The sequence below is a fragment of the Platichthys flesus genome, chromosome 18, assembly GCF_949316205.1.
Source record: "Platichthys flesus chromosome 18, fPlaFle2.1, whole genome shotgun sequence".
NCBI classification, from domain to species: domain Eukaryota; kingdom Metazoa; phylum Chordata; class Actinopteri; order Pleuronectiformes; family Pleuronectidae; genus Platichthys; species Platichthys flesus.
This window is the reverse complement of record NC_084962.1, coordinates 2,137,433-2,156,950: the sequence shown is the minus strand read 5'-3', so window position 1 is coordinate 2,156,950 and position 19,518 is coordinate 2,137,433. Positions and strand designations below refer to the sequence as shown.

At 38.6% G+C, this 19,518-nt stretch overlaps 1 protein-coding gene across 1 annotated transcript; it reads left to right on the top strand.

Annotated features, from left to right (window-relative positions):
- frk (fyn-related Src family tyrosine kinase) lies at positions 1–15,693 on the top strand. Its single transcript, XM_062411436.1, has 8 exons — positions 1–610; positions 3,045–3,166; positions 6,124–6,287; positions 6,430–6,598; positions 7,483–7,641; positions 11,551–11,732; positions 12,121–12,286; positions 12,444–15,693. Exons 1-8 carry the CDS (start codon positions 222–224, stop codon positions 12,650–12,652), a joined length of 1,560 nt encoding a protein of 519 aa, XP_062267420.1. The 5' UTR covers positions 1–221; the 3' UTR covers positions 12,653–15,693.
- Positions 15,694–19,518: the final 3,825 nt, after the last annotated feature.

Genomic DNA, 19,518 nt, shown 5'->3' with positions numbered 1-19,518 from the left:
CACAGGAAAGTAGAACTATGGACTCCACACTTACACAAACGCACACACTTCCTTCTACCTGCCTCCGTGTGCCCAGCTCGCTTCTCGCTGTCTGACTCTGGGATTATCCACAAACCTCTTTAAATGGAACGTTTATTATGAGCCCGGAGCAGGGATTTTCCTCCCAAAACCACTTCCGTCTGTATTCCCGACACAGAATGACCCGCAGTGATTGACCGGCCATGGAGGTCCAGAATAGTCTGTCTGCGTGTTGGCGGAGGTTTCTGGCGTGTTTCAAGAAGCCGGGTCAGTCTGCGGGGGAGAGCGGGTCTAAGGACAAAGTCATCGCGGTGATAGTGAACCCCGCAGCCGAGAGCAGCGTAGCGCCCGGCGCCGAGAGGAACAGCTGGCGGCCGGCGGACAACTCGGGGGATTTTTACATCGCCCTGTACGACTACTCCGCTCGCACCGAGGAGGACCTCAGCTTCCAAACCGAGGACATCTTAGAGGCTCTAGACAAAAGTACTGGTGACTGGTGGTTTGCTAAAGCAGTCACCGGCTTGTCAGCCTCCAAAACGGGATACATCCCCGCCAACTATGTGGCACCTGTGGAGAGTATTGATGCAGAACCGTGAGTATTGATGCTTTTGATCATCCTCCTTGTTTTTCCTATATCTGAGATGATGGACAAGTTTGGAACGTCTATGGTAGAGGATAACTCACGATACCAAACATGGGCCAGCATTATGATATTATCAAGATACCGCTATTCTCCCGTCAGTTATATATTGCAAGACAATCGTATAAGGATTCGCCACAATGTCTTACTCTAGAAGAAGAGGAAAGGTGAGAGATGTGTATATTTATTCACTGAGATTTTGACAGAAGCTCAGATGAAACAATGTCCCAAAAATAGCATCAAGTCTCATCTTGGTGTCTCTTTAGGCTTTAACGCTGTGCATCTTGTCAATGTCCACACGCACCATCATTCCAATGTAGAATAGCCATAAACTGACAAGAGTCCAAACTATAGCTAACTATCTGAATATCATGATTCAGGGTCAGCATATCATTAATCGCATGTCGAGTCAGGACAATGATATATATTATGTGATCGATATTGTGTCCCACCCCTAGTCTATACTAACAAATATACAGTAGGTTTTCCCCCACTGAGGTAATCCACTGTGACATGTGTTGGCAGGCCCCATTTCTCTGACTTTAGTGCTGTGGTGTTTTCAATCATGGGTTAAACTAGTTAATCATTACCTGTGAGCAGGAGGGCTAAGCTCACAGGTTAACAATTCCTAGGAAGGTAGGGCCCCGAAACACAATATCATAACTAGTGCACTTAAACTGCCTGTGTTGGACACTGTTGCTAGATAGAAGGTTGAATGCGTATGACTGCTTCTGCAAATCATCTAAGCTGCATGTTGTCAATGGAATATTTTGTCCAAGACCTTGATATGTTGATCTATTATAGTAGATCTCGTGAGGTTACTATTCATTTTGGTGACACGTGGATATGTTGGAAAAAAATATGTCACAGAAAAGTGCAATCCGTTTCTGTGCTTTGTCATCCTGCTATGCACCTCAGTCAAACCTGTTCCTGCTCAGCTGAACTCTGGCTGTTCCTGTTTGTGTTTTCAAGGATGCATAGTTTTTCCATTACCTCAATCCGTCTTGGTAGACTTTTGTCATAGTTTCACTTGAGTCACAATCTGGATAGGCATGATAATGAGACATTATAAATAAGTGGGTGTTGCATAACACCGTGTTATAAGATTATTGCTGCTTGTCAAATACAAACATATCTTAGGGTAAAGCCTTTTCATCCTCTTTCCATTTCCCTCTTTTTCTTTTAAAGTGTTAGGGATTTAGGTTTCCATTTGAAATGATTAATTTCATTTTATTTCTTGTTTTAACAGTTAAAGTTTAACTAGTTGAAACCTTACAATCTTATGGAGTAACCCAACAGATGTGGGAACAGTGAGTAATGAGTATTAAACTTGGCTACAGTGGAGGAGAAAAAGAACAGTTGTGTAACAATAGTGATGCGTATACGTGATAATGTTACTAATGATAACAGCAGCAATGATGGCAGCACTACTGCTTATTCTAAATAAGAGGGTTATAAATAAATAATATTGGAATAGAAGTGTCACATCTGGACCCTTCAGCTCTTGAGTAAGAGGTATGTGGGAATGTCACTAACTGTAGTTCTTTCCCTCTCGTGTGTTGCACACTTGTAGTTTACTTTGCTCTCAGCTTCTGTTCAGTTCTTCCCAAACCAGATCCATGAGGTGTGAGTCTAGAGTCTGTGCTGCTCCTTAAAACCTCCGCCTGCTTCTGTTCTTCTAATATTGTGTCTATTAGCTTGCTGTAGGATGAACCTCTGATCAACCAGTCTTGTAGAAGTACAAAGTACTACTTCCTGCTGTAGAGTAATTGTGCATCGGAGGTGGTACTAACACCGTTTTTTTTACAACACTTGCTTTGTACAAACAGGGCTTGTAACAAACAACTGGTTGGGACATTGTTGAAACAGTTTGCATATATTTTTAAGGATTCATTTGCAGAAGGAACAAGTTTTTCACTCCCTCAAATTGAGCTAATTATACTGTTGCATGACCTTAGGTCCATACAGGGTTTATCAGTGGGCTTGAATTGTGTATATTTCAATAAAAATTATTTGTTTTGGACTATTTTCAGCAGCAGATGAATCCATATTTCAGGCTCTGTTGAGAATTTCCTGCAACAAGAAGGTGTTTTGGGGATTCCGTGTTAATAAGCCTGACTATTTATGTTCATGGTAGTTAATGAACTAGCTCCATTAGACAATGTGGTTCACTGATGTGTTGTAATAGCTTGAGGACAACAATGGAGCTTAAAGTGAACAAGTCTGTTGGAGGTTGCTTAAAATTAAAAGGGATTTTATTTGCTCTCCACGTCACAAGTGTTTGCTCATTATGGGAACCGTTTGGATCATTAAGTTATTAGTATTTATACTCAAACATGTTTGGAATGTGCTTGACCACCTTCTTTGCCCAATTTCTGATTCCCAGATGGTATTTTCCCGACACTAAGCGCCAGGATGCGGACAAGATGCTGCTGGCTGGCGGGAACCGGCATGGTGCCTTCCTCATCAGAAACTCAGAGAGCCAGAAAGGAGAATTCTCCCTCTCAGGTGAGCTATGATTATAAGCTAAATCAGTTTTTAATAAACCTCCCACTGAAACCAGTGCTCATCAATATGAACATTAAAGCAGGATTATGCTACAAAAAATAAGATGACACAACCTGCTGTCAAACTAAAAGTGGAAAAAACATCAGGGTGTTGGACTGTCCCACATACCTTGTAGGCTACATAACTTTTGTAATAACAAATTACGTTTTTCTCTAAGAATGGAGAATTTGTAAGAAATAATATAATACCCCCCCACTCAATTAGATACAGTCAGGATTTTGGTGCTACAACTTTGCTTGGTTGGGTACATGTATAACCAATATGCTTATTAGCTAGCTACTGTTAACTTTATATAGATATTGCTATTCTACTGGCACTGCTGAATCACTTTTCTAACTTCAACTTTATGATTCTTAATATTCTTTTGGACTATGTTTATTGTGGTTATTGGCAACTGTATGGCAGATGCTATGGAGACATTTAAACGGCAATTAAAAAACTAGAAGGACGCATAGCAGTCCGATTAAATTCAATCAAGCCACACCAAATCGTACACAATTATAGATATCCGTCTCCTAGATATCACTGTTTTTTTTTTATCTAGGTCCATGCATTATTATCTGTGAAATTGGTGAAAATGTCATAAGAAATTTGTTTTTCACTGCTTCATTTATACCTGTCACTTAGAATCTTTTGATTGTGAAGGCGACATTCATGCATATGCAACTTCGCCACTTCAATAGATTGAATGAATTCTGTGGGAAAAGCTATGGAGAAAGTATTAATAATTTCCTGGACCCACCCATTTTTGGGGATCCATACCAAAGTTCCATGGGTTCCTTCCAGACCAACACTGCATCATTCCATCATATCTTGTGTGAATTCATAGATAAAAAGAGGGCTAAATAAAATCAGATCAAAGATTTTTATGTACCTGATTAATTAATAACTATGGATGACAGAATATGTAGTTGGTGTGGGAGGGCATGAACAAACTCTTATACAAGTGTAATATTTACATTATCTTTGATTCAAAATCCCTATAAACAACCATTAATAGCATTAGCTGACAATATCGAACATCTTCTATGTGTATCTTTTCGCATTCCTCTGCCTGTGTGCTTCTTTACCTCTCCCAAGGTAAGCACTGTTCAGTGATTCATTTGTTCCGTCCCTTCAATTAAATGATTGATGATGTGAAGGTCATCAAGTTAAATAAATAGAAAACTCTGCTCCTATAAAAGCAGTGTGATGACTTTATCTCTTTATCATCTAATCTGTCTTTTCACTGACCTTGCTCTTTCCATTACAGCCAAATTCTTTCCATGCTCAATCACTGACACTCTAGTTCATTTCACAAACATTATCCAAGGGTTGATTTACAGTTTTTGTGCATGAAATATTAGGTCAGCATCTGTGAAGAAAACAGTTGAAATACTGGGAAAGAACATATCATTATGTTTTCATGTTATTTTTCTTGGAATTTTTTGCCATGTGGACATCAGGACAAGGCAGACCGTGACCAGGCTTAGCAATTTTTCCTGTCAGATTTAACAGACTCCTGTCTAAAAACAGCATTGTGTACTGTCCTGGTCAAAATGTTCTCTGCCTCCTTACCAGTACAGAACTTATTTTAAAGTAAATTATTTTATTATTTATTGTATAATAAGAATGTTTCATGAAATGTCCAAAGTAACTCAACAGCAAAAAATGGTTTATTATAGTGAAAATAAAAATATGGAAACAAAATGTACACTACACATAATTATTGATTATGATTGATAGATCTTACTGCATCAGTAAGGTCTTTGCAAGTTATTTATCAAAATCAAAAAGACAAGATGGTGTCAGAAATACAATTTAAAAAAATAATATATATATATATATATATATATATCACAGCCTGTAAGAGGACTTCAGTGTTGGAAAAAAAGGCACAAGAACGCAAAACTTTGCAATAAATGTTAAGAATTTTTGTTGGTTATTGTTCTATGGAGAGATGAAGCTGAATTAGAGATATTTTGGAATGAAGAGCATCAGTTCATATGTGTCACAAATGAAGAGAGAATAGTCAACCTACATTAAAACATGGTAGGCGTTTGATCATGATATTCTGATTTGGCCGGCATTGAATGTGTCAAAAAAACGATGACAACTAAGATTACCAAGGCATCTTAGAGTGAAATGTCGTTATAGTGTCAAGAAACAATGTTTGAGTCTTAGTGTGACCAAACATCCAAACCACACATCAAGCATCACAAAACCCTGGTTCTAAAGTAAAAGATGGACTGTTCAAAACTGGCCGATGATGAGTCCTGACCAAATCGCATTATAAACCTTTAGATAGAGTTGAAATCAAATAGGAATCTTGCAAGTTTAAAAGAGCTTGAGCATATAGCAGATAGACTAACAGCAAAGAGATACTACACAAATGTAGATTACTACAAGAAACATGAGTCCATCCTTGTTGCCAAACTTTCTGCAAACAAGTCATCGTGCCTGGGTTATGTTCTGTGTTGGTATAAATTCTTTTTTTTCTTTTATTTTCAGTAACCTTGGACATTTTGTGAATATTCTGAATAATTTTGCATGTTTGCAATCAGAGGTGCAAATCATTTTACCGGGACTGTATTTTTGTAAATCTATAATGAATATCTAAAGTCAACTCCATAACCACTGCACTGTTTACAATTTTTTTTCTAATAAGTAATTGATCAAATGATCATGTGAACCGTGAAAGCTACCATTCATAGTGAAAAACACATAAAGAATTATCACCAACTGTGCTTCCTTCATACTTTCAATTCCCTGTTTGGATTTAATGGCTCAAAACTTTACTGACCTAGTTCAGTCTCAATACTCTCTTCAACCTCATTTACAACTAGAGCAGGTAGCTGCCTTCAACATGACAGGACTTGATTCTTGGGTACAAACCTAGATGCTGATGTGTCTTTCAGTGCTGGACAGCGGGAAGGTGAAGCATTACAAGCTGAAAAGAAAGGAGAATGGTCAATACTTTGTGTCGACGACGAGATGCTTTCAAACAATTAAGGAGTTGGTGCAACATTACTCCGGACAGGCAGATGGCCTCTGTGTGCGTCTGGCTGAACCATGCAAAAAGGTAAAGCACACAGTGCTGTACAACATGAAGTAAACACACCCTGTTTATGTTTCTAAATTCCATCATTACCTTGTTCACGTATTGTAGCTGTGTAAAGATTAATTATCATCTTGGTAAATGGTAACTCTTCTTGTACCTGTAGATGGAGGCTCCACAAACTCATGGTATGTCCTACAACACAGTGGACCAATGGGAAATTGACCGCAAATCCATCAAGCTGCTGAGGAAGCTGGGAGCGGGTCAGTTTGGTGAAGTCTTCGAGGGCATGTGGAACGAAACCACAGCAGTCGCAGTGAAGACCCTCAAACCTGGTACATGAAATAATATTTTTTATTTTCTGCAAATGATACAGGGGAATAATACGATTGCGTCTGTTTGTCCCAAATCCTTTACTTTCTGGAGCAGAACTCAAAACCTATTGAAAAAAATGGTGAAGTAGCACCTTTTGATAATTTGGGTTTCTTAAAATTGTAATTGTTATTTTATTATTTATGTGTGACTTCTCCAAATTGAGAGTGATTCTTGAACTCAAATGTCTGTTACCAATAAGCAACAGAAAGATACCACAAGAAGATTTTGGAATCATTTTGCCGTTGAGGGAAATATTAAGACTTCAGGTAACATCAGGTAGCATCAAAAGATCCACTCTTTCTCTGGGTCATCAGACTGTGGATACTCTTTTTTTGGATTGGTGCTACTCAAATAATAAGTAAACATACACTGAAAGCTGATTACACTGATGATATTAGCAGAAAAATTAATTGGGTATCTGAGTGGTGATATGGCGTCATCTTTTTGCTGATGCCAGTTAGCTGCAGCATTCGAAAAGATATGGAGATGGGTTAGGTTTTTTCCTGAGAGGTGGATGAAACTGCACTGACCTAAACAAGAATCTATGCATTTATGACATATGACATAACATTTAGAACCTTGTCTTGTGAGAAAATCTGATAAAAATCACTTTCGGTTTTAGAAAGACTAAACTGTTTATTCCCTGTCTGGATATCAATTTAGATGAAGATCTGATCATATATGATGATAAATGTATTTATACACACAAAATATAAGAAGATAATTCACTCCTTCTTGCCATTGCTTTAGTGTTCAAACTTGACACCACATATTGTGCATCACCAAAGCTGTTACTAAATTTGCAAAAAAGAATAAGATCTCAAAATCACAAAACACCTTCCAGGTACCATGGATCCCGACGACTTCCTGAGAGAGGCTCAGATCATGAAGAGGCTGCGGCATGCCAAGCTGATCCAGCTGTATGCAGTCTGCACCATGGAGGAGCCCATCTACATCATCACAGAGCTGATGAAGAACGGCAGCCTGCTTGATTACCTCCAGAGTAAGATGGCCCTGTTTTAATATACACATGTGATGTTTACTGCGGCTTTATAACGGGATCAGAGTCCAATGACCCTCCTGCTGCGGCTCTTTGAAATCAGTCTATGTGCCTGTGGCAAGGGTCAGTAAAGGGCTCAACGGTACGGCCTAAGATCATGTCAATTCATGACAAACACTTGACAAACTGCTAAACAATATGAGGTGGAACAATGATGTGTTATATATTTTCACTGTGTTTATACAACGCATATTCAATATATCAATGTAACAGGAAATCTTGTAATATTGCTTTTACTGACATTCATATTGCGATAACTGATATTATTTCAAGGCCCAATCCTAAATCCATACAATACTGTGATATAAACCAGAGAAAGAGAAGCAGGTTAAATTTTGAATCTAAACTTTATTTGCAGCCATACATATTTTAGCCAATGAGTTGAGGAGCAAAGGGCACATTTTGCACCAAAGTGATTTCATTTCTTAGGAGACAGTTCTGGGTATTGCAGGGGAAGTGTCTGAGCTTGCATTTGTTCTGTTGATACAATGTGAAAACCTTGCTGTTTGTTTGTCTCTGTCTGCCTTTCCATCCATCTCTGTCTACAGGATTATTCCAAAACTAACACAAAATGTCTTTAAATAATGTTGAGAGGTTCCCAGTATCCCATTAAATTGCAATGTTTTGATTTTTATCACTTTTGATTTTTATCACTTGGCACTATCTGAGCGCCCTTCTAGTTTTATATGAGATAAATTGCTTGGATGGATAAATACAGGGATAGCATATGTGGTGCCCCATCAACATAAGATTAATTCAGAGTCAGCAATTTTATTTTGACATGTCAAATAACAAATAATATAACTTGCATACTTGCATCGGTTTAAGCCTTATCAAAACTCCAAGGAACTCCGTGCAGACATCCATGATAAAACTGAGGCGTAGATCGGGTGTCAATAAAGCTTTCTGTGCCAGAACAAACAGGTATGGGAGGGGTAGTTGTTCACCAGTTAATCAATTGTAGACTGTGTTGTTCTCTTGAAAAGATAAAAAGACTAAAGTATAAACACCTGGCCTCTGTTTACGTACGTACTATGGCAGCTGCCAAAATTAAGTGTGTGTGTGGGAGAAACCCAGGATAATACTGATTATTATTATTATTATAATAAAAGTAATACATTTTAGTCATAGCTGCCTTTCACAGCACTCAAGGTCACCTTACAAAGTGATTAAAAACAGATAAGAAAACTATATCAAAAAGATAAATACAAATTAACATTGAATAAAACATTATGTAGGTTATAAATGCCAAACATCAGACTGAATATGAAATTTAAAAAAGATGGGTTTTGAAGCAGGATTTGAAAATGGACAGAGAGTTGATTTTACAGATGTCTGGTGGGAAGGAGTTTCAGAGGTGGGGAGCAGAGCGGCTGTGTAGATCCCTTGGTTCTCAAGCGGGCAGGTGGTACAGTGAAGTGGATGGGAGACCTGAGTTTGTGTCAATGTGCAGGAGCTCGGAAAAGTATGGAGGAGTGAGATTATGGATCGCCTTGTGAGGTGCAGATTCTTAAAAACAACGCGATATTTGACTGGGAGCCTATGAAGCTGCTGAAGGACAGGAGTGATGTAATTAATTAATAAAAGGGACACAATCATCCAACATTCAACAGGTTGTTAGTTATTGTAGTTGGCTGTGACACTGAGCTCTCAGAGGCCATAAGACCTTAATAACCCTTATCTCTGAACTTTGTATCAAACATGGTACGCTTTCTCAGAGTCATCAATGTGAACGCACAGATTTTACTTTCACTGTCTGGGGATATTATTGTATCTGATGTAAATGAATGTGCATTAAGGACCTTTTAATGTATTAATAATAAGTAATCGCATAATGCAAATGTCAGTGTCCGAGGGTCCTGAGTTCCTCTGAAGTGTCTAACACAGACATGTCAAACACAAGGCCAATTCTGGCCCGTGGTACAGTTATATCAATCCCACGATAAAATATCATATGTCTATCTGAACTGGCCTGCATTGTGAACCATGAACTGAACGAATCAGTTAGGATGAACTTGAACGTGACGGTCACTCCAGTGAATATATCCAGGTATGCTCACTGCATACCTGTATGAGGACTGAGGCGCTTTTCTGTGTGATGAAGATGAACAAAAACCCAGTCTTCTCAGTGATGCACACCTTCACTCCATCTTGAGGGCTTCCACAGCACAGAACCTAAACCCAAACATTAATGAAATGGCAGCCAAAATGAGATGCAAGACATCTGGCTCTGGCACATGTACATAAAAAAAAGGATGTTGCCTACCTAAATATGTTTTCTTTTTGGACTTTATCCAATATCCTGTCTATCCCTTTTAATAAATGTTGGCCCTGTTTTGCCCCTGACATAGTAACAGTGTTTAATTCTCTGTGATTGAGTTTGACTCTACTGGTCTAACACTTGGCCGATGCAAAAATTTAAGAAAGAATAAGGGCAGGCACCAGTTTTGATATGCTGTTAACAAAAACAGGTGATCTCCGCAGCGGAACCTTCCACAATAAGGCAACTTAAATAGCTTACACAAATTACTTTTAAATAGAAAAACTAACTGGATAAAGTTGATGATAATAATACATATTTTAGTTCATTAGCTATATTATTAGCTATATATGGCTTGTTGGGGGTCTGTTTCCTTCTATAGTATCGATAATCTTATAAACTGCGATATTTCCTCTTATAATAACCGTTGCACCAAAATGTCATATGGTGACATCCCTACAATCAATGTAGCGACAGAGGGAGCGTGAATGAGATTACAGACGTCCCTTGGTATAGGGATTTATATTTTTACCAAATATATCGAGTATAATCAAAACAGGAAATTGTGTTTCCTGAATTCTGTCACTTAAGTTCCCAGGTCAGGTTAGTTTTTAGGCTCAACTTCATCTCAGTTGAAGCAGTCTGAAACATAGGAAGTCAAACTGCAGCCCACGTCAAATGTGTTAACTGCAGTGAGTTAAAATGCGGAGCCCACATTATGTAGTCAAACCGCACTGAGCTCTCCTTAATGTCTTTTAGATCATTTCATTATTCAACTTCACTTCTTGCAAGAATTTTAAAGCTAGAGTTCAGAACTCATCTCTAACATGCTGCAAAAGGCTCAATTTTGCTTCAATGGTGACATCAGCCAGCGGTCCCATCTGGAGCCGTCGCAGAATGCTGCCACTAGACTGATAACTGGTACCTGAAAGAGAGCCAGCATCTCATCTGTACTTGCATATGTGCATTTTGGCTTCTGGTTAAGTATAGTATTGAGTTTAAGGTGCTTTATTTCTTTTTAAGCTACTAATTGATCGGGTCCCTAATTACATATCTCAGCTTTTTTTCCCCCTTTCCATTCCTGATCCCTTAGTTCTTCTGATCAGCTGCTCTTGGCTGTTCCTTGGGTTAACTATTTACAATAGAGTGCCCCCCTTCTGACGACATATCTAGGACTAGGCTTCAAGTTGTTTTTAATCCTCATCATATCATTTTTATTTATTCTATGCTAGTCTCTGTGTCTTCTATTATACAGCAATTTGGGCAAATGCAGTTGATTTGAAATGTGCTATATAGATTAACTTGACTTGACATGTGCAGAGTCACAATTATCAAGTTTAACACATTGTCTCCACTTCAGCTTCTACTATGCAGATGAAGGGGTGGGTGTGTCCACCCATTACTTTGGAGTTTCAGGGGTAAACATTTCTGGGGTGAATAATAATAATAATAATAATAATAATAATAATAATAACAATATAAATTAAAATGATAATAACTTTAGTTGTATAGCACTTATCTAAACAAGGTTACAAAGTTCTTGTTAAATTTCCTGCCAAAACTCATTTTGTGTGTCTCTGCCTCGATTACAGAGGATAAAGGCACCACGCTAGCGATCTCTGACCAGATCGAGATGGCTGCGCAAGTTGCATCAGGTATGGCGTTCCTGGAGTTGCAGAACTACATCCACAGAGACCTGGCAGCCAGGAATGTCTTGGTGGGCGAGAACAACCTCTGCAAGATTGCCGACTTTGGCCTCGCCAGGGTCTTCATGGTGGGTTTGACTTTGCAAGTTTAAATTGTATGTAGATATATATATATATATATATATATATATATATATTGTAATAGATTATTACATTGTAATAGAACCACAGGTTCTATTAAAATTTTTTGTATATATATAATTTTTTTTTATATATATATATATATAAAAAATTTTAATAGAACCTGTGGTTCTATTACAATGTGGTTCTATTACAATTTTTTTTGTAATAGAACCACAGGTTTTTGCTATATATATATATATATATATATATATAGCAAAAAGCTAAACCACAGGTTCTATTACAATTTTTTTTTTTTCTCTTAAATTAACCTTTGTGAAATTGTTGATATATATTGCATGTAAAGCTGTATTATGTGTCTTGTTTCGTTACTAGAAAGAGAATGAGAATGTGTACGAAGCCAGAGAGGGCACAAAGTTTCCAGTGAAGTGGACCGCTCCAGAGGCTATTCATGACAACAAGTTCACTATAAAATCTGATGTGTGGTCCTTTGGAGTTTTGCTGTATGAGATCATGACATTTGGCCAAATGCCGTACCCAGGTACCATCTCTATCTCCTCATTATAAATCATTTAGAAACCATTCACTGAACATAAAGAGTAAAAGTGTTATTCTTATTTCTTTGGTTTCAAAATTAGTGCTTGTGTGTAGAAATCTCTTGTTTGATCAGTGATCATGTCCCTCTGTTACTGTTCCAGCCATGACCAACTACCAAGTGGTCCAGCGGATTCCCCAGGGCTACAGGATGCAGTGCCCCCCACACTGCCCCAAAATCATGTACGACATCATGATGGACTGCTGGAAGGAGAATGAACAGGACCGGCCCACGTTCGAGACCTTGCAATGGAGGCTGGAGGATTACTTCGACCTGGATGTGACCTCGTATGACGATGCCAGCCGTTATTAGCAAACCAACATGTCTGGGACACATTTGAGCAAAACGTCAACAAAAAACTGAATGCTGCAAAACAAAATCATACTCGTATGGAGACAAATCTGGAGCTCCACTAAAAGTTTCATGAAGTTACTCATTGAAATATTATATAAAATTCCTCTTGTTGCACACAGTTGAGGGATCTAAAAGTGTGATATGCATGTGTTAAAATACTGTGACTGTAACTGGCTCACAGTGAGGAAGCTGTGTCTTCCAAGTGTGTTTAGTTTCGACACTCCTGGCCTCGCTTTGCGTGACAAAGGAATGCACTTTCAGACATTGAGCCTAACTCTAAGTTAGTCCTCAAATAGAAGAGACCATTTGCAGCATAATCTGTCCATCTGGATGAACCTGTTCGTCTTGCACTCAGCATAGCTCACATTGTTTCCGCCTGCAGAGCTTTACTGGAAGCTACTAGAGAGAGTGACTAATAGTCACTCAGTCTGTTGTACTTTGAGTCTTAGATAGTGAGGTGAGTCGCAGGTGCTGTCATTTCAGCTCACTTGTGGCTGCATATGTATTGCGTGCAACCAAGTTGATCTTTTTATTCCAATGTAGGCAACTGGAATTGGCCCTGGCAGCCAATTACAGCCCCACTTAATGAAAGCACATTACCAATCTCTTTATTGACAAAGTACAAAAAATGGCTTCATTCTGTTCCATTACATAATATAACTTCCTCTCTTGAAGCTCTTCTATTTTGGTTACAAGAGAAGTAGAAGCTAAAGGACACTGGCAGGTTTTTATGAAGCCCTGCAGGTGCATGGGTGGAGGAAAATGAATGCAGACAAATGATTGGAGCATAAACTTAGTAGCAGTTTTCATATCACTACATAGTCAATGTTAACAGCTTTTTACTTTAATTTATTAGGCTACATCCACATTACTACACTTTTGTTTGAAAATGCGTGAACTCTGCTATGGATACACCTGGCATCCAAGTTTTGAAGCCATGCTAGCCCCGTTTTAGTTTGAAAACTCCAGGGCTATATTTTAGTCCGAGATGTTTGGAAACAACCAGTTGCTGTTTGGGTCATTTTGGTCACGATGTAGGCTTCACTGATTTGTCAGGGTCCTATCACATGACCCTGTTCCAAAAGAAATATTAGCCTAAGCTAGACTGAGTGTAGAACACAACATGAATCCTAAATTACAAGCATTGCTGACACTGTTGTGCATTTGAATTCTGGATTTTACAAGGATACAACTTGTTACATGGTAGGATACGTATCTTTTGGTATGCTAGTATCGACAGTGATTAAAGCTGATACGGAGCCAAAACGCTTGTGAGGACAGAGATAATACTATTTTGAAAATGCTGTTTTCAAATGAGAAAGTAGTAGTGTGGATGTAGCTTAAAAGGAACAACACGAGTTCAGCATCAGAATTAATTCCTTACTGCCAAAGAAACCCCAATGTTAACTCTTATCACTTCTTTGCTTCTATCGAAGTTAGCATCCTAACCAGCTAGCCACGCCCCGTCTTTGTGAGAGTGAGTCAGTGCAGCATTCAGTCTGTACTGAATTAGTTGTGACCATCACCACGACATGCTCCTGGTAAGAAACCACAAGTGGCAACGCGAAAACAAATCTCCCACAGGTAATTTCAGCATTTTGAGACATTTTTAAGCTGCATTTATATATTTTTTTTTTCTATTACTTGTGGCCATTGCACATTATTAAACAAAGGCGATGCGAAGAACATGTTAGTAATTTCATAATCAGCATATAGAACAACATAAGCATTCATTTTCAGTAGAGTTTGTATCCTTTTAGCTCTGTTTTGGGTCTACTTAAATCCCTGAGAATTATCTGACTCTTTTAACTCCCTAATTTTTCCACTTTAGCTCTACAGCTTGTGACCGAAACAATGAGGTCAATCTAAAGGGGAGATAAAGACTGAAGAATTATCTGTAGGTTGAACAACTTTAGCATTAAACGAAGTAATGTTAAGGGATGTCAAATTAAATCCTTAGTTTTCCATAAAAAATTGAAACAAAAGTATGTTAGGTTTTTCCTTGTACGACATTGACCTAAGCACTCGATTGTTAAACCGTGGCCACAGAGACTGAATTGGTAGGTTGTTGTGTCTTCTCTGGTCAGGTAGGGGGTGCCCCAGCATCATGTTAGTGGCCTTCTAGCAGTCATGTTTCAGTAATGAGATGCCTAAAAGAACGAAAACCATTTTCTTACTATCCATGTCCCTTCAACATGTGTTTTGATGTAAGGCTGAATATTGTTTATCCTATTGATAGTTTTGGTTGCTATCAGTTAGCCACACGTTTATCACAGTGTAACCAAATGTTAATTTATTGCGAAAGAAACAGTGAGAGTTGGATGATATAATTTACTGTAAATGAGCTGCTTAGAAGTTCAGATGTTGGATGGAGATGCATTGATATAATTCATATTTTGCCCATCAAACATTGTCGTCAGACCCCCCCCCCCTTAAAAATATGTTAAGGATAGCCTAACATGATGTTCTTTAAAATTGTGGCAAAGGTTCTTATTTTAATTGCACTGAGCAATTTGTTTTTTTTCCTCCTAGACACTGTTTTGGCCACAGTTTTTGGTAGTCCAGGGTGTGTATGGTGCCCTCATGCTACTACACCTTAAGCCAAAGAACTCTAATCTTTCTGCTTTTATGATCTATCACGCTCAGTCAAATGTTTTTTTAGTCATACTCATGTGGGACCTACAGTGTAATGGCATAGTGACTGAACTATGCAACACTGGATCTATCCCTCTTTTTTTACTGATTCAGTTTGAAATGTAGAGCTGCTCTCAGATCTGTGGCAACAATCTTTCTAAGAACAACGTGTTGTTCGATGTCTGACACATTAACTTCAGTTGTTGTTCCAGCCATCACCATGCTCTAATGATTTTGTCTTCAGTGTCATGAACGCCATCCCTTTAATTGTATGTTGTAACCAGGCCAGTGTTTATATATGATCATACTGTATTTTAATGTAATTATCCTTTTTATTTTTATCACAAATAAATGATTTATATTTAGCACGATCTTGGTTGTGTTATTTCATTAGAGCTGAGTTTTTAAACTCTGTCTTTGTGAATGAGGTATATTGCTACATAAGAAAAAAGGGGATAATGCAGATCTCAGTCATGGCAGCAACTTTCAAAGTGAAGACAAAATGTTTGTTTTGTTGCTACAATGTTTTATATTGAGCTGCATACATGTGCACACATATACATCGAAGGGGGCTTGAGCCCCTGAATGTTTTCTTCCTCGAGAGAAAGTGCCCTTTTTCTGGGGTGCTTTTAAATTTTTTGTAATTTTATTTATGTTTTGGTGCACAGCTTCTCTTTCAAACTAATATATTGATTTACTCAAAATTTCAGGTTGGGTGACGCGCCGCTGAATAGTTATAACATCAGGACCTTTTTATATACAGTATATGATCTGGACAAACGCTCATTAAAGTTCCAGTCTGTGTCAGAGTCGCTTTCAGAGTCCTTTGGAAGGGGATGCTTGTGTGGAGCTGAGGATCACAGGACTAAGCTACCAGTGCCTCCGGTTTACAGCTAATTAGCCTATAGACAAACACAAATAGTTAACATGTGTCTTGCTAGCAAACACACACTTACGGTTAAACAAACACCATCTAAATGTGTATTTTTAGAAGTTTTCTTTCCATTAGAGTGACAGAAGACACTAGAAAGCCAAATAGACCGAAATCAAAAAAATTGTTCAGTACACGAAAAAATGTGTTTGCCTTAAACTGCATCATTTTTATTTTAGGCTCATAGTCTAATAACTACCCAACACTTTCTTGGCTAGTTTTTCTCAATCAGAAGTTTTTTTTTCAAAAGTCTTTGATCTGTCCAAAAATCCAAGAGTCTCTCTACCCTGTCTAGTGCCCATGAGCAAGGCACCTTACTCCCCCAACATCTGCTCTCTGAGCGCCGTACATGGTCGCTCACTGCAAAAGCAGAGATTAAATTTCCCTACCTGCATGAGTGTGCCTTTGCATGTCTGTGCATGTGTTTGGGACTAATAAATGCATCTTAATTCTTAATTAATTCTTAAAAACTGAATCTGATGTGTATTTATAGTTGAGATGTAATTTCACAATTAGCCACAGGGTGGTGTTGGCACTCTGCTGCTAACACTAACGCCTTGTGTCTTCCCGAGAGCCAGATAAACCCAGGGCAGTGGGTCTGAACACTTACCCAGCTGCCAGTGACTGTTTAACCTTCAACCTGTTACACCAATCCAACTGCTGTAGTCTGAGGACTCAAGCTCCTCTGCTGTGTTTCTGCATAATTACTTAGAGTTGGACATTTATAACAGATTGTCATGTGTTGCAAAGTTATTTTAATTTCCTTCTAAATTCTTACCCTGAAATGACACATATCTTAGAGGGCGTCAAATTGTGTGTGTGTAAGTATCTTCTAGTGCCTGATTGTCCTGAATTATTCAAACATGCCATGTAATACTGTCTGAAAGTTTAGCAGCTGAATTAAGGGGAAAAGGCCATTGTTTGCATCGAAGTGATTTTTCTTGAAGATTCGTTTCTGAATATTACAGGGGAGGTGTCTGAGCATGTTTTTGTTTTGTTGACATGTGAAAACCTTGGATGCATCAACACTGCTTCCCATTACCTACCGGGTATTATTACTTCTGCCAAGGTTGTTATGTTTTCATTGTTTATCTTCGTCTATAAGATTGTTATTTATTTTTTTTAAAGGGCACGACCCAAGGATTTTTATCTATACATCTCATCCTTTGAGTGTTGTGGTTGAGCTGGAGCCAATCCAAGCTGAGGGACAAAAAACCATTGACACTTTAGAGTCACCTAAAGCTGTTTTCAGACAAGCACTGAACTATGCAGATACTCTGTATTTTCTCCGGAGGAGGCACATGTGTGAACACAAATGTCCGTAAGATTGGCCCTGAAGTATAAAGTCCGTAGCGATTCAGGAGAATCTGATGTGAGAACAAAGCAGGGAATCACTGGGAGTGTGTGTGAGTTGAAGAAACTGACAAAGATGTCTGGAGAGTTTGTGGCTATAATAGCGGACAACGGTGTCTGTGTGTTGTAAAGAAAGGCATGTGATCTCCGCAGCTAAGTTAATACATCACTTCCTGCCTCTGTCTGCTGTACCCTGCTGCTCCACCTATTGTGGGGTAGACAGAGTAGACTAAGAAAGACTCCAGCTTAACTGGGCTTCAAACTGTGCCATCTTCTAGTTTTATATGATATAAATTGCTTGGATTAATGGCTTACGTGACATCCCACAAGCATAAACTGGTGACAATGTGTTGCTGAGCTGCATTGTGGTTCAGTTGCTGAACTGCTATCACAGACACCCGCCAGTCAAGTTAGGTTGAAATAAATACTCAAGCACATGAGCTAGCCGATCAAATCTGTTTACACAGTTACTGCCTGCCATCAAACGTTAGAGTACGAAGTGAATATCGCTTGTGGAACTTTTTGTCGAGCTAATGAGTGTCTGGAAGTGAACAGGAGGCAAAAGTTTGTTATTGAAACATTTACATAAGTGTGACTGGGCCGTGAGCCTGCCGTGAGGAGGCAGAGGCCACTGGCGAACCTCAGTTCCATGAACTTCCCTTTAACAGTGCATGAAAAGCTACCATGACTCGTTACCACAAAGCCAGCTGTGATGTGTGCACTGAGCAGGGGCCTCATTTATAAATGTTGCTTACGTTTGTTTCAGACCCAATTTGGTGTGTACGCCACATCTCATGCAAAACTTGAATGGGGAATATGCACACTTGTATTCTAACTCCATTAACCATGCATACTAACATTTTGGAGACAGGAGAGTCAAAGGCGTTGCCGACGTTGGGTGGTGAATTAAAGGCGGATTATCAATCCACTAAGGTAAACATTAAGCCAACAGTGTTATTTGTGCTCAGACAACATAAATGTTCAATTAGAACCTTAAATTGTGAAATATATACAGTACGTCACTTTTAAGCAAATACACTTAGATACTACCGGAAGATATCATTACAGAGTTGCATAATTTTTATTAATAGTTTTATGACTTACAATCAATCTATTCAATGCTGCAAATACACTTATCTTTCTGATGTTCTCCTTAACACCTGGCATCTATTGCACTTCTGTCCATCCTGGGAGAGGGATCCCTCACATGTGGCTCTCTCTGAGGTTTGTACATTCTTTTTACCCTGTTAAAAGTGTTTTTATTAGTAGTTTATGATTACTCTTTTTGAGGGTTAAGGGCAGAGGACAGTTGTGTGTAAAATCGCTGAAAAAAAAAATATATAATGTTAACATGTGAAACTTCTATTTCCAATTGATATCCCAGTGTGAAGGTTTGGATACCAGTGATTGCTGTGATTAGTTTGTTAGGGTAAGATCAACCAGTGCTGACCACTGACACTGTTAGAAGACAAGTAGGGGAATCAGGAAGGAATTGGTGTTCAGGGACCATGACGACCTCTTGGCCCCTGACGATGACTGTCTATCAGATGATTTAGATTCCCCAGAGCAGTCCTCTTGGATCTATGTGCTGAACTGGGAGCAGAATTAAAGAGGCCGACCAAATTCAACTGTGCCATCCCGATCCACTGCAAATACTGACTAGTGATCGTAATAAGGCCTGCAGCTTTGGATGGAATTATTAAACTGAGTATGTCGAGGATGGCCATTCTTTAAAGCCACTTTTCACTTGACCCAGTATTTTCATGTTTTAAATGTTTTTTCTGTTTGGGTTTTATTATGAGCTATATATATATCTCTTGCATTTGGTTTTATTGTTTTTTAGGTGTGTTGCATGGTCTTAGTCGTTTTTAAGTTTGCTGTTTTTTTTACACTGCATGATTATTAG

Coding starts and splice junctions, on each gene's coding strand:
- frk (XM_062411436.1), top strand. CDS start 222: ATGGAGGTCCAGAATAGTCTGTCTGCGTGTTGGCGGAGGTTTCTGGCG. Junction 7,642..11,550: donor CCTGCTTGATTACCTCCAGA/GTAAGATGGCCC, acceptor CCTCGATTACAG/AGGATAAAGGCACCACGCTA. Junction 11,733..12,120: donor GCCTCGCCAGGGTCTTCATG/GTGGGTTTGACT, acceptor TTTCGTTACTAG/AAAGAGAATGAGAATGTGTA.